The sequence below is a fragment of the Diadema antillarum genome, unplaced genomic scaffold, assembly GCF_040938485.1.
Source record: "Diadema antillarum isolate AM-2024a unplaced genomic scaffold, OU_Dant_1.0 scf00000028, whole genome shotgun sequence".
Lineage (NCBI taxonomy): Eukaryota > Metazoa > Echinodermata > Echinoidea > Diadematoida > Diadematidae > Diadema > Diadema antillarum.
In genome coordinates this window covers 1,289,417-1,302,770 of record NW_027270917.1, presented here as the reverse complement: position 1 = coordinate 1,302,770, position 13,354 = coordinate 1,289,417, and the positions used below count along the sequence as shown (strand labels likewise).

At 41.0% G+C, this 13,354-nt stretch overlaps 1 protein-coding gene across 1 annotated transcript; it reads left to right on the top strand.

Annotated features, from left to right (window-relative positions):
- The first annotated feature begins 5,194 nt into the window (after positions 1–5,194).
- LOC139736567 (adenine phosphoribosyltransferase-like) lies at positions 5,195–12,865 on the top strand. Its single transcript, XM_071647318.1, has 5 exons — positions 5,195–5,274; positions 6,511–6,617; positions 8,510–8,643; positions 9,336–9,414; positions 12,714–12,865. The coding sequence occupies exons 1-5, from the start codon at positions 5,210–5,212 to the stop codon at positions 12,857–12,859; spliced, it is 531 nt and encodes a 176-aa protein (XP_071503419.1). The 5' UTR covers positions 5,195–5,209; the 3' UTR covers positions 12,860–12,865.
- The last annotated feature ends 489 nt before the right edge of the window (positions 12,866–13,354 follow it).

Sequence of the window (13,354 nt, the reverse complement as noted above, 5' to 3'; positions counted from 1 at the left end):
GATGACCTCATCTGTCAATCATTGCTAAAGTACTGATATGTTTAACAAAAGACATTGGAGTGCACCTTCCCCTCTTCTCGGCATAACTTGCATGTTCCCTCGCCATGTCTTTTGTTAGTCACATTAATATCACAGAAACATGCAAGTTATGCTGAGTCGAGGGGAAGGTGCATTCCAATGTCCTACATTGAATGGGTTAGTCAAATACCGGTTAGTGATTGGCTTCACACAGTCACGTGATGGAGGCACATTGGTTATGTTCGCACATGGGCAGGACATGTTTGTAATGTTCTCCCATGGGAAAACATTTTCACGTAACAAAATTAATGACAAACGATATCAAACTATTCAACGATCATATTTTCACTAATTTGACTAACCCATACAGATGATGACTTTTGTTGTCGGGAACATGTACCAGACGTTCCACCCGAAGGGTTTGAAATGCTATTGAGGGAGGCTATAAGCCCCTCGACTTCGTCTCGTGACTTACAACCTCCCTCAACAGCATTTCAAACCCTTCGGGTGGAACATTCGGTATGTTCCCTCCCCCGCCAGTCATCATCTATATATTGCTGAACATTTCAGTACTTTAGCAATGACTGACAGATAAGTTCATTTTGGTGATTTTGAGGTGATTTTGAGGTGATTTTTTTTTTTTTTTTTTTTTTTGCGGGGGTTCCCAAGTAATCTGAAGAAAAATAGAAGAAAAATCGTTAAAAATATATGGAATGTTTCTAGATATTCGTTTCACCGCAAAAGTGATGTTGAGGGCATCATAAATCAACACAAGTCAACATGCATTTGGAGTTCAGTGGCCCTTTAAGTGTCAATGGTATACATGCCTCACAGTCCCCTCCCCCCCCCCCCCCCCCCCCCCCCCCCCCCCCCCCGCTTCGACGGGAAAGGAAGGGAGGAAACCCTCTGAGATATTCGAGGATTTTGCTGTGCCTCTTTTAAAATAATATATTTTTATATACTTTTCCATTTTTTTCTTAAGAGCTAAAAGTGTGTGTGTGTGCGTATGTGTGTGTGTGGGGGGGGGGGGGGATGCAGCCCTCAGCGCCCATCCCTCCCCCCGTTCTGCGGTCCTTGCAAAGCATGTAAACACTTCGCAGTTCAATCCTTTTCAAATTCAACAATCGCACCTTCAAGCTTACTCCCGAGGTGGTATATAATATAGCTTATTCCAAAGACGCATTCATAAGCATATTATACCGGTATACACAAAACGCATCCGCCCGTGAATTTTGGGAGTGCATTGTACATACGTATGTATATCGTTATTTGAGTGGGATGCCTACACGCTTTGTGATGTCACGATTATACACATGACCATATTGGAGGGATGTTCCACTGAGGCTAAAGGCAAGAAAACGGGTCTCTCAATTCAGCCACAATTATGATAAAGAGGTTGTATGTGTCGTATTTCAAATGTATCAGCGGATTTTACTTTACATACCCTCTCTTGGTGCTCTTGAAAGAAAACAGAAATGAATCAATCGCTTATATTAATGCCCCGTGATCTTTAGGCTTGCAGCTGTGAGGATGAGCTAGCTTAATTCCGGGATTTATTTTGCAGATCATTTTATAGGCCAAAGTACCTTTCGTCGACAAAATATCCCCCCTCCCCGAAACCCCCCCCCCCCACAAACTTTCAAAAGTCTAAGCGGAATGACCAGGTGAAGAAACATTCACGAAGTAAGGACACGGTTTCTACAGCCCAACACACAACACTCCCTTGCCGAGTCATTTTGGGTCGTCTCCTTCAGTGATACCGAGATCCAAAGGTAATGACGATGCACAAACTTCTGCACCGCCATTACATTTCTCCATCTTGAAATCACTGCAGACATGGCAATTATGTTTATCAAACAATAGAGACACAAAAACAATTGGTTTCACAGCACAGTTGTATAGTGATATACTCACACGCAATCATCAAGTTCGACACGGATCATGGCTCTTCAAAACGCACGTTCTCTTCACTGTATGTTCTGCCCAGTGAGACCAGCGCTCGCAACACAAACCTGTACGGGCGCTCACCATTGCTGTACCGTCCGTCACGTTCTAACTCGAGACAATGATATTACGTAACTGAATCAATTCTCGGACAAGAAGCCTACCACAAAAAGTAGTGAAGACAAGGGCGACGTATTCCGCTCCTTCTTTTGTGTCTAAAATTAAACAAGCTTACTACAGTGTTGATATCTCCTTCTTTTTTTCTGTTCTTTGCATAAGTAAATTATGGTACTTGTTTGTGGTTGTATGTATAATGCTTGGACGTGAACCTGTGTGGACCTCTCTGAAAACCACGCAGCCTGTGGGTGACGAGGGTGTTCAACCCCATTAGTGGAAAATAGAAATTGAATTGAACTGAATGCTCCTGTACCACTAACCGCAAACCGCAAATCCGATGGGGAGCTTTTTTTCACCCTGATTTTATTTGGGTATCTGATTCATACACCAGCAAATTAGTGAAGACAAAATGTCTCTGAAATACATGGGCACGTTGTTTCCCCCACGCTGGGAGCGACTGTTATGATGATCTCTTGTGGCTGTCCCCGCGTCGAGGGGAACAATGTGAACGCGGGGTGATCTCCCGCCCCACCAACAAGGACTCTCAGCTGTCCTCTAAACTTCATTTTGTGTACAGCCCACGAGGAAAAGGACGAAAAGGCCCGCTGGGGAACTTGTTTCCTATAATACTGACATTGTCCTTTAATTCTCTACACCTGCACATACGTGGATATCATATGTCATGCACCACCTGAGAGAGCAAACATTTTCCATGAGACATCCATTTGTCCGACTTTGTTCTACAAATACTGCATATTTTACAAACTTGGTCATGTCTGACGTAAAGCAAGTTAATGATATTCAATTACACACCGACAAAAACATCCACGATTCAGAACGTATACATTTAATACGAATCGATCACTTCCTTAATAATATGCCTGTCTCGTCGTGAACAATCAAAGGATCAACGCAGACAACACTTAGGGAAGTTGTGTGACTATCACACAGCATGGATGTTGAATCTATGTCACTTTCAGATTACCAGCATTTCTCCTTCACATAGGCGACGAACGATAACAACATAATTACAGGCTGTCGTAGACTGAAACAAGATTTTGTTTTTCTTCTTCTTCCGGCTTTGAATAATGGTTTTCAACTATCGTTTAAAGATCTGTTACAAGACTTACAAGTTCTGTTAAAAGGTGGGACCCACCTTTTATTAGGATCATTTTGTTTTACTTCATTTTTGGATATCTCAGCCATTTCAAAACCAATTTTCATCAAATAAACTTTGAATTCCTTTTGGAATTATATGTTCTTTTATTATTTCATAAAATGGTTTATAAGTATCTCACAAAAAGTAAAAAACTGAATCCTCTCCTCAACCATTACTATACCATCCCTTTAAAGACCATGTTAAAAAAATCATTGTTAATTTCATCTATGTTTGCCCTTTAGATAAAAAAAAAATGGTCGCACGCATTCGTAGGACATTGAATATGCATTTGTTTCAGGTAGAACACAAGTACTGTTATTCTTTATGCCATCCCGGAGGGGGGGGGGGGGGGGAGGAAAACCGCAGATGGTCAGAAACAGTGCTGCTTGAGTGCTGGAACGTGCAAAGTGTGGGGATCCAATCACGTCATGTTAAAGCGCCTGTACTGGACACATTATTTCCCGTAGCTATTCCCAGAGTATTGTGCATATAAAATTGTTCTTCTGGATGATTATGTCATGGAGTATAGTAATCAATAAATCTCCTTCTTATTTATAGAGCACCATTACACCGTACACACTTCTCCGACAAAAATTAAAACCTTCGCTCTTCTTATAAGCATTTATCTACTTGACCAGTTTGGAGTCCACGTGGTCATATGGGGATTGTTCTTTTGCTGTTGCAGGACCCATTTGAGGAAATACTATAGTAGGTCACCGGCGATACAAAGAGAATTGATCTGAGATAGACAATGCACCTTGCGAATATTGTAAAGTCTTTGAAAAGTATTTTTTCTGACATTTAAGAAGTCTTGATAAGGTGCATACATTAAGAATCTTCTAGATTATTATGCCCTTTCTCAATGCCAATCATTATCATTATCATGATATTAATGAATGATTGTTATGCAAAAGAGTTTTATCTCTCAACTGAATTTTAACATAATGTCCTACACGGACCTAGTATTTCATGTGCGGTCTCATCACGTAAGCCTAAATTATTGATGATGAAAATGTCATCGTCTATATTTATAAGCATTAGGCTCCCATTTCATAAAAGATGTTAGGATAGCAGCTCTTGCTGGAATGGCAGCTTTCCGTAGCAACAGCCAATCAGGAAGCTAGATTCTTGTCGTTACCATGACAACTGCCATTCCAGCAAGAGTTGCTGTCATATAAACTTTTTTTTATGAAATGGGGCCCAGGCGCACAAATCAGTGCCCTGTTGCATAAAACCCTTACCGCTGGACTTACCGCTCCTTTCTAGCGGTAAGTCTTCAAATTAGCGGTAAATTTTATAACCCTTGATGCTGATTGGCTGTGATGCCTAATTTTGATGGTAGTTACCATTCAAAATCAATGGTAAGTTTTATGCAACGGGCCCCAGAAGTTAGCTACAATCACTACGAGTATTTTAACCACTTTGTTATATAAAACGGGCGATCGGGACATCACGCCCACTTGCAGTTTTCGAAGCACCACGCCCCGTTTCACCGGGACATCCCCTCCAGCAAACGGCCGTCTCTACCGCTGTAGCCGGTGAGGGCGACAACCCTCTCACGGGATTAGACGGTAGTGGAGTAATCTGTGTGGTGGCGAGGCCACGATATTAGAGATATCTCATGTAGGGTCCTATTTCTGGAGCAGTTTTATTGGTTAAATTGTGTTGGAGCATCATCGGTGTTTCTCAAGTCCGTACATATATTCCATTCCTGCTTATTTCAACAGCAGGGATTATCATTTTGCAGCGTGGTGTGAATGTGACAACGCAACGTACCGTACTACTATAGACTACCTACACTGCTGCTACATCTACACAGCAGTCCGACCATCCACACACGTACACTACCACGCCACGCGCCTCGGACCTCGGACAAACTCGGTCTCGGAGTCGGAGCTCAGCCTTGTCCTTGGCCCAGAAATAGCAGAACATAATACTGACATAAAAATGGCTTCAACCGATCTGGAGAAGATGACGCGAGTGAAGAATGCAATTGGAAGCATCCCGGATTTCCCCAAACCAGGTATTCTATTTAGGTAAGAATAACCGTGCGTAGTCTACATTGTCCTATTAATCAACACAGTCTATTCACAGTAACAATAACACGTAGCCCGATCAGACGCCTGTCGCGACTAATAATAGTATTTTTGTGTACAGCGACAGGGCTGTGTATAGTTAAGTAACACGTGACACTTACAGCCTGCCTCCCTCCTGGCCAAACAAGATATTTAAATTGGTGTCAATAATACACGTAAATTTATTACTAGTCTAGACATGTACCTTGGCATTCAGTTTTACTGTAAAGTGTAGTGTAGACAGAGAGGTAAGCATGTATACTACCAGATCCCTAACCCTGGGACGCTACCATGGCTACCTAGTAGTAGTACCAGTGTGTACTGTATACTGTAAATTTAACCTAATCGCAGCAGTGACCCCAACACGTACTGGTTACAGCGCCCCACACCGGGGTTAACTGTAACCAGTATTTATAAACAGATGAACGTGTTGGGGCCATAACATGAAGTCACTTGTGTGGTTACCACTGTAATGCCAGATCCCTTGGCCTTGACCAAAAGATTGGTCAGCTGTATCTGGTCGTCGGGGATATGTTCCATGGAGACTGCGTCTGGCTTCACGGATCCCAGAGGAGAGCCATAAAAGTAAAAAAATGACAAGACTCCTTCGGACAGACAGATTTTCCATCTACCAGATCCCTTGCCAAATACTATCTTGAGTCGATGTTGATGTGTCGTCAACGGACAACGGTATGATTAGTAGGAGGGCCTGGTACTAATGTTAATTAGTATAAACTCTGGTCTCTATTCTGAATTTTATTTCTTGGTGCTATTCTTGGTGCTATTCTAAATGCACTTCCATATCCATGATGATAACTTGAATATAAAAGCTGGCTCGAAGTTTTGAATATAATGTAGGGCTCTGATGTGCGCACTGCATGTGCACTTTGGGGCACATAAGGAGTCGTAGGTTAGTGAGGGGTACATATGGAACTCTTTCCCACTTTGGTATTGAACAAATGACATTTTTTCTTTTGCTTGAAAGACTGTTTCGATAATCTATTCAAATTCTATAGTGTGCTTTTAATATTCACAAAGGTTGCCCGTGCCATGCAATCACAATGCTTGCTCATAGAAGCTTGACTGAAAGTTTGGTCTATATCTTGAGGATATATTCCTTGGCAAAGACTGCATAGTCATGAATGTCATAAAATCGTCATATTTCATGTCATCTCGCTTTTTTTTTTTGTCTTACAGGGACATATTTCCTGTCTTCCGTGACCCCAGCATTCTGAGTGACATGATTGACCTCCTATCTGATCACGTCCAGCAAGTCCTGACCAAGAAAGTTGACGTTGTCATTGGTAGGTAAATCAAAATGCATGAAAGTGGGAAAATATGAGGTACAACTCGTACTTCAATACTGTCAACCAGTTTTGTTCATGACACCTGCCGGTCAGAGTTTGAAGTGAAATTTCTCCGTCCAGTTGATGGTGCCAAGAACATTGGATTGCATTCAAACAAATTTGGTCAAGGAACAGAACTAAGAGAATCAATTTCAAAGTTATTGTGTTCAAGGTGACATTAACCCGTTGAGGGCGAGTCCCGAGTATACTCGGGCAAGGATCAATGGGAAATGCATGTTGTAGCAAAATCAGTCCGTCCTCAACGGGTTTTAAGGGCCATGTAACCTCTTCAATGATTGCATGTCAGGTTATCTGGAGAAAAGCAAGCAGTTACTGGAAAATGAAGTCGTTAGTGGTTAGCTATATACTTTGTACCCCATATATTTGATGAGTATAATATTTCTCAAATTGAGACTTTTCAGCCAATTTCATGAGTGGTTAAATTCATAATCTAGAACTACATTGGCAGAATGAGAGAGGAGTATTATCAATTCATGAGAGAATTAATGCTGAATTTACGCATTTTTAATGTGATACACAATTCAATAGTGTTTCAGAAGGCAACATCTCTGCTTGTTTTGAATGTCAATCAACTTCTTAAATTTTGTGTTAAAAGTGAAACCATCAGAAAACATACTGCTTATACAGTATTTTCATTTAAATGTTGTTTGTTTGATTTCCATCTGAGAAGATGGCTGGATAGCCCATATTCAGCTGCAATAGCTGGGGTGGTATTCTGAGGTCGTAATTAAGTCTGTAATTAACTTCGTGATTAAGTCGTGAAGTTAATAGGCCCTTAATCATGGGCAAAATCGGTATTCTGAGGACGTAATTAAGGTATGATTAAGTCCCCTGTAATTATCTTAGGTCCCTCCCATCTAATTGTTATTCCATCCAATCAGACGCATTGTTAGAAGCCAAAATGATGATTACACGCGCAAATATGCCCTCAATGCGCGCTCCTGCACGTCCCCTGTAATTACAACCCAAGAGCTCCGTGCGCACACTCCGGTATTTGATTACAACCCCTCACCTACGCACGCGAAGATCTCAACCTCTTTGCTCACATAAAATGACAAAATTCCTCGAAGATCGGCTATATTTCTTTTTTTCACTGAATTCTACGGATACCATGATAACAAGATTTAACCGCTCCTCGGTTACCGAAGACGGTAAGCATCGTTGTGGCAGAGAAAACACAATGTAATGCGTGATATCGGAGTAGTTAATGACACTCTTTGGTATCATTAAGTTTTCCATTAACTTTCATACTTAAGTACACCCTCAGAATACCGATTCGTAATTAACTCTGTGATTAAGTCCTCTCAGAGGTGCACGCGCATTGATACGCGCAAACGCGTAGGTCCTTCCAGCCAAAACGCTTGTTGCTATGGTAGTTAATATACCCCCTACTTAATCATGCTCTCAGAATACCAATTCGGTAATTAAGTGCTAATTAGACACTTAATTAGCTCTCAGAATACGGCCCCTGGTCTTCCATGGGGTCCAGTTGGATGTAAGGTGGGACCACATCACCGGGTTAAACACCCTGCTCTTGCACTGAATAAATAAAGCGGGATCTTTAACATGCAGGAGTTGTGACTCTCTCAGACATGGTACCTCCATTTTTATGTCCTATGTCCTATCCAAGGGACAGAGTGTTTTGCCTCTACCTAGAGGGGACAATATGATTACACACAACATTGCTCAGTGTGACCCAGGAATCGAACTGGGGTCCTTTGGATCGTGAGACAGACACCGCTACTGACTGAGCTAACTCACCACCCATGAGCTTTGAAAAGACAGCTCTAGTCGCATCCCCTATTATCAATGCTGTGAATCTTTTGCAGGTTTAGAGGCCCGGGGATTCCTGTTTGGCCCACTTCTAGCCCAGCGCCTTGGCTGCAGTTTTGTTCCCGTACGCAAAAAGGGCAAACTACCGGGTGAATGTATTCAGGTCTCGTACACCTTGGAATACGGCACGGTGAGTCCCAGCTAAGTGCAGCCCTCACTTCAAGTGCCATGAACCTGTATTAGGACAAGCTGATTTTGCTACAACAGGCATTTTTCATAGACACCTGCCCGAGTATACTCGGAACTAATCTTCATTGTGTTAATGATCACAAAATTAATTTACTTGATGCATTTGACTTTCTCATGGTGACTTAGACAAACAATTACCACTTAAATTAGAAAAGATGAAAATTAGATGCAATATTTTTCTATCTGCCTTATTTAGGGGAAACTGACCATGAATATAAATGAAAAAAGAGGAAAGAAAAACGAAAATCCATTGGGATTCAAACCTGATACCTCCAGATTGCTAAACCTGTGATGTTACATTGTACTGACTGAGATATGGAAAGGCCGTAGTGTGGTGTTCGTCCAAGAAACCACTAAATTGCCAGTGCACGTGTGGTCAGAAACTGACGTAAACCTGACATAAACCCAATTGATAGAAATGCACACGACACAGGGATAAATGTGAGGGATCACTGAAGTGATGCAAATTTTTGAACGTGTATGATAAATGCAAACAAAAGGAAAATTACTATTTTTTAAATATATTTGATACACTTATTATTTATATTAAAAAAATGAAGGCTACTCTTTACTGATGCATAACATGTTTCTTTTCTTGCTTGCCACCCTGTCCCCTCTCCTCCTGTTAACCAGGATGTGTTTGAGATGCAGAAAGGCTCCATTCAACCAGGTCAGACTGTCATCATTGTCGACGATCTCATTGCCACAGGAGGTAAAACGAAACTGCAGAATGATATCAAATAACTATTATGCAATGGAGATGATCATTATACAGCACCAACTAATCCAAGACAAACACCTGTACTGCCAAGACCCATTTTTGTCGAGCCCACCGGAGGTGTGGGGAGACTAAGGGATCGCCTGCGGCGTCTGTCCATCCGTCGTCCATCCGTCCGTCGTCCGTCGTCTGTCCGTAACACTACAAAAACTTGAATAACTCTCTACTGAGGATTTCAATTTCAATCAAACTTGGAGGGAAGAGTGGTTATACAAAGTTACACATTTTACCAAACATGAAGGGCACCTCAAGGCCAAAGGTCACAGGCAGAGGTCAATGAACTTTAGGGCCCAATGTTAAGTTTTTAGGGCGCGTTTCGTTTATGGCGCGTAACTTTTGATGTATATGTCTGTTTGTGACCAAACTTAGATGGTAGATGTACCTTGGGAAGTTGAAAGTTACCACAAGGTCAAAGGTCACAGACAGGGGTCAACGAACTTTTAGGGTCCAATGTTAAGTTTTAATGGCGCGTTTTGATTATGGCTCATAACTTTTGATCCCTTTGTCCGTTTGTGACCAAACTTGGATGGTAGATGTCCCTTGGGGAGGTGAAGGTCATCACAAGGTCAAAGGTCACAGACAGGGGGCAACGAACTTTTAGGGCCCATTTCGATTATGGCGCATAACTTTTGATCCCTTTGTCCGTTTGTGACCAAACTTGGATGGTAAATGTCCCTTGGGGAGTTGAAGGTCACCACAAGGTCAAAGGTCATAGGCGGGTCAATGAACTTCTGGGAGTTAGAAAAATATTAATTTCTTGGTACGCGAATGGGCGAGACACAATTTGGCACTTACCTTGTTCAGACATTTTTAGCAGTTCAAATTCATTGAAATGTTCACAGTTTAATTTACTTTAGACTTGTTTTTCACAAGTTTCAAACTTTTTGAGACTTTTTTCTGCAAGTACTCTCACACTTCTGAACTACTATTTGGAGTATTACTACTGATAAATGTGGTGAAATAAATGAATAGCAATAGTAATAACAGACTGGTAGGCTGAGCCCTCCTGTGGATGTTAGAAGTGCAAGAAATTCACATACATGTACCAATACATGCACAAAGTTTACTCGCCTTGATGAAAATATTCCATCCAAGTATAGAATCTCATGAATGTGAATAAGGAGATTATGGGGTACTGAACTGAAACACCAAAAACTTGTAGATAAAGTCCAGAGAGGGCTACACCAGTAGCAAGCCAGTAGGTGGATTGATTTATTTCTTTATTTTTTTTCAAGTTTTTTACGTACAAGTAGGGTGTGACAGTTAAAGGGACATTCCAGACGATTTTCATAATTTCACATCATGTAGTTCATAAATCGACAACTCCCATGTACAGATTTGTAGAATCTATAGTGGTTCTTGAGCAGAGAAATATTACTTTGAAAAATCTTAAACAAATTACACTGAACAAGGATGATGACATCGGAGGTTCACATATTTCAGAAATGTAGCAATGTAATTCCATTACAATACCGCTTGCTTGCGAGTTCGCCTGTGTATAATCTATGCATGCCTTCTTCTTTTGTTCTGCTTCCTTGAGCCCCAACTCATGCATTCTTATGGTGACTCTGCCATGTCATCATCCTTGTTCAGTGCAATTTGTTCTAAATTTTGAAAACATTCTTATTCTTCATCCCAATTATCACAAATTCTGAAACTCTGTCCTCAGTAAAACTAATCTATAGTTGTTCAAATGTAAAAATCTGAAAATCATCCGGAGGTCTCCTTTAAATACCAAATATCTATCTTACTCCACATCCTGCTCTACAAATACTAATGCCATGGCACATCAGGAATTCTATACTCTTTTTATACCCCCGCCAAACGAAGTTTGAAGGGGGTATATAGGAATCAGCGGACGGTCGGTCGGGCGGTCGGTCGGGCGGGCGGTCGGTCGGGCGGTCGGTCCGTTGCAAATCTTGCGTCGCGAACTACTTCCTCAGTTTTCAACCGATTCCCATAAAACTTGGCACAGATGTGTGCCTTGGGTTGTAGATGTGCAAGACGTATTTTTTGACAGTACCCAAAAGTACGTTGCCATGGTAACGGCATATTATGGGCAAAAATGGGTACAAATCTTGCGTCGCGAACTCCTCCCACAGTTTTTGATCAATTTTTATGAAATTAGGTACAGATGTTCATCTGAATATGTTAATGTGCAAGACACATATTTCCGCAGTGGCAAAAAGTGCGTTGCCATGGTAACGGCATGTTATTGGTAAAATATAGGGCAAAATGCTTCATGGCAAAACTGCTTCATCAGTGTTCTTCCAATTCTCATGGAATTCATATTGAATGTTTGTCTTAGGATATAGGTCAGCATGACACATTTCTTGACAGTGACAAAAAGTATGTTGCCATGGTAACAGCTCACATATTATGAGCCAAAATGATGGAAAATTTTGTGTTGCAAACTACTTCCTCAGTTTTTGCCCAATTTCCATGAAATTTGGTACAGATGTGTGCCTTTGGTTGTAGATGTGCAAGACGCATTTTTCTACAGTACCCGAAAGTACGTTGCCATGGTAACGGCATATTAATGGCAGAAGATCAAGGAAAGATCTTGCGGATTTAACTACTTCCTCAGTTTTTTGACCAAAGCTTATGAAATGTTGTTTGGCGGGGGTATAACCAGTCGCTGTAGCGACATTTCTAGTTTTTCTTTGACTTTTCCAATTGGCACATACATTAAATACATTAGCAAATATCACGCCTTTGGTCTGCTACATGAACTGTTAGGTATGATTTCTAGTCATTATGTTTATATAATTGTCCTGAATGACCCCGAATTCATGAAGGTGGTACAAATGAAACCATGGTTTAGACCATGGACAAAAACCATGGAGCGCCAAGTTACGCATGGAATATTTCGTTACGAAATCAATCATTTCGTCGCTGAAATGATTATTTTGTAATGAAATGACAACATTTTGTAACTAATTGAACATTTCTTCCACGAAATGATAATTTCGCTAACAAAACGGTCATTTTGTGGACGAAATGACCAATTTCGTAATGAAATATTCCGTGGGACACGTGGCGCTCCATGGTTTTTGTCCATGGTTTAAACCATGGTTTCATTTGTACCACTGTCATGAATTCGGGCCAATATGTTTTGGAATATTCAACACTGCAAGCCATATCATTTGAATTGTAATTGTGTTACGTCAGGCTTCTTTTCTTTTTCTTCTGAGAGACTTTTCTTTTTTCCTCTGGTTTACTTCACATCCCAGGAACAATGAAAGCAGCATGTGATCTGGTGAAGAAGATGGAAGGGGAAATCCTAGAATGCATCGTCGTGATCGAATTGGTAGACCTCAAAGGAAAGGAGAAGCTAACATATCCCTTCTTTACACTCGTAGACTTTGAGGGAGAATGAGGAAAATTTGCAATTCACTTTTTTTTTTTAATATCTTTTTCAATGTAATACTTAAAACTGATTCATGATTCCTAAGTCGGCTGTTAGTCATTGAACCCTTTGATGACCTCGATAGGAAATGTCTACCTAGTTTGCAGCCGCTGGAACAACTTATATTTGTGGCAACGAATGTGGCATATTTCGTCACTGATAAATCAAACCGGCCGAGTAAGTGTTTGAGAACGTAAGATAAATACTCAAATTTGAGGTTTTGGTGAAATCTTGTGGTAGAAGGTGTGGTCTATCTTTTGACAAAATTTTAGACCAAAATTTGATATAACTTCAGAGAAAGAGTGGCTCTGCTGGTTCGCAGTTGACGATAAATCAGGCATAACGAGAAACTTCAAATGCAGTTGTCCCCAAAATAACTTTTGCGCTCTGTACGGAGGACTTTGCTGGTTTGATTTATTGTTGATGATTTAATCATGATGAGTAGTGATCAATGACTTTCAGAAG

Coding starts and splice junctions, on each gene's coding strand:
- LOC139736567 (XM_071647318.1), top strand. CDS start 5,210: ATGACGCGAGTGAAGAATGCAATTGGAAGCATCCCGGATTTCCCCAAA. Junction 6,618..8,509: donor GAAAGTTGACGTTGTCATTG/GTAGGTAAATCA, acceptor AATCTTTTGCAG/GTTTAGAGGCCCGGGGATTC. Junction 8,644..9,335: donor ACACCTTGGAATACGGCACG/GTGAGTCCCAGC, acceptor CCTGTTAACCAG/GATGTGTTTGAGATGCAGAA.